This window comes from Mustela nigripes, unplaced genomic scaffold (assembly GCF_022355385.1).
Source record: "Mustela nigripes isolate SB6536 unplaced genomic scaffold, MUSNIG.SB6536 HiC_scaffold_2212, whole genome shotgun sequence".
In the NCBI taxonomy this organism is placed as follows: Eukaryota; Metazoa; Chordata; class Mammalia; order Carnivora; family Mustelidae; genus Mustela; species Mustela nigripes.
This window is the reverse complement of record NW_026741619.1, coordinates 2698-4981: the sequence shown is the minus strand read 5'-3', so window position 1 is coordinate 4981 and position 2284 is coordinate 2698. Positions and strand designations below refer to the sequence as shown.

Genomic DNA, 2284 nt, shown 5'->3' with positions numbered 1-2284 from the left:
CAGGTCGCTGGCGACGATGGAGTAGGAGACGCGACCGTTGGGCCCCACGTCCGGGTCGGAGGCGCGGACTTGGGTGATGGAGGTTCCAAGAGGGTTGTTCTCGGCAATGTGGACCAAATAGAAAGCCTGTTCGAAAATTGGTGCATTGTCGTTGACATCTGCGATGTGCAGAATGATACTAGAACTGGAGGAAAGAGGTGGCTTTCCCCTGTCTGTGGCTGTGATGGTGACATTGTATGAAGGAGTCTTCTCCCTGTCCAGAGACCCATCTGTTAAAAGCTTGTAGTAATTATTGGCAGAAGATTCAATTCTGAAAGGAACTTTTTCTTTTATGAGGCATGTGACTTCTCCATTTTCGCCTGAATCTTTGTCATGTGTTTTGAACAGAGCAATCACCATCCCGTGTTCTGCGTCCTCGGTTATGGAATTAGACACTGAAGTGAAAATAACCTCTGGGGCATTGTCATTCTCATCTAAAATTTCTATTATAATTTTACATTCAGTGGCCATGCCTCCACCATCCTTGGCTTCTATGCTCATGGTATAGCTACTACTGATTTCGAAGTCTATAGGACCTTTGGATTTAATTTCTCCATTTTGATGGTCTAGCATAAACATATTTCCAAAATCTCTTAGTGTTTTGAAGGAGTAGGTGATCTCCGCATCGATGCCCTCATCCTGATCAATGGCTGTCACCTTTAGCATAGAGGTGCCCAAGGGCAAGTTCTCTGGAAGGCTAACTTTGTACACATCCTGACTGAACACTGGGGGATTATCGTTGGCATCAGTGATCTCAATCCTGATTTGAATGGTGCCACTTCGGACTGGGTCACCCCCATCCAGTGCAGTCAGAACCAGAAGATGGGAGCTCTGGTGTTCCCGGTCCAGGGGCTTCTCCAAAATTAATTCTGGGGCATTCTTGCCTTCAGTCTTATCCTTCACCATCAGAGAGAAATACTCATTATAGCTGAGTTGGTAACTCTGGAGTGAATTAGGTCCTACATCTGCATCTATAGCAGATTCCAGACCAAACCGAGTTCCTAGAATTGCAAGTTCATTGATTTGTAAGACAATGCTATTTTGGGGGAAATACGGTGGATTATCATTTATATCTTCTATCCTCACTGTTATGTGAAAAACATTTAAAGGATTCTCTGCCACGATCTCTAGGGGCACCACACACAGGGTGCTTTGGGAACAGAGTGACTCCCTATCTATTCTGTCACTGACAAGTATGTTGCCATTCTCTGTGTTTATTGTAAAGTATTGCTTCTCTGCACTAACTCTCAGGTTGCGGTTCAGTAAATCCTGTACATGCAGCCCCAGGTCTTCAGCAAGATTCCCTACCACTGAGCCCCTGGCCATTTCTTCAGGAATAGAGTAGCGGATCTGCTCAGAGAGCCCCCCACAGAACAAAGGCAGCAGGAAGGGAAAGAGTACTTTCCGCTGCCTGGTAAGGCTCCTCTGCTTCGCCCTAGTTCCCATCCTTTCTTCGCGGCTACAGCTTCAGCTGTTATGAGAAGATGCTTTACAAATTGTGTTTTAAATATTTACTGCTAATGCGTAGAAAACTCAACGCTGTTTCAAGGTATCCCATTCCGTATTCCAGAATCATGTGCTGAGAAGAGTGCCCCTATCTGGGCTTTATCTCCTTTCAGAATTGCTTCCGTGATTGCGCAGAAAGTCACTTAGGTAGACGGTGGACGCCAGCTCTTCCAGCGAGCGCATTGGCCAACAGCGGCGCTCGGAGTCTACTTAGAAAACTGCAGTCGAAAGCCTTGCAAATAATGACATCAGCTATTCTGACAGATTTGTTGGACTGACGTATAGGGAATGAGGCAATAAACAAGTTTTGGATGTGTCTGTTTTCTAGTGTTTACTACCAAAGGAAGTTCTTTAAAGATCTGATTCCACAGAAGAGTCATTAACCCAGTATGAGAAAAGTTTATCTTTTTCTAATGAGAGGCAGTGCACCTACTGAAGGAACAAAGCAAACTTCTCTCCAGACTTAGAACAAAGACCACATGGTAAAGTAGCCTCACCAAGTGATAGGGGGAAAATTTTACAGCCATGAAATAATAGCCAGTATTATCTTCAATCTTATGTGCAGATAACTTTCCTTCTCCTTTTTTCCAGAGCAATGGGCGGGGGTGGGGGTAGGGGGGTGCTCAGATTCATACTCAGGATAAAGATGACCAATGGCATATAGTCTTCCTTGCTACTTATGAAAAAGAATTATGGGATACCTGGTGGCTCAGTCAGTTAAGCAGCTGCCTTTGGCTTA

General features: G+C 44.9%; 1 protein-coding gene across 1 annotated transcript; it reads right to left on the bottom strand.

Annotated features, from left to right (window-relative positions):
• Positions 1-3: 3 nt before the first annotated feature.
• Positions 4-1485, bottom strand: LOC132008924 (protocadherin gamma-B7-like; the record flags this gene model as incomplete). Its single annotated transcript, XM_059387399.1, has 1 exon — positions 4-1485. A coding segment is annotated over exon 1 (1482 nt), but the record flags the coding sequence as incomplete, so codon positions are not given.
• Positions 1486-2284: the final 799 nt, after the last annotated feature.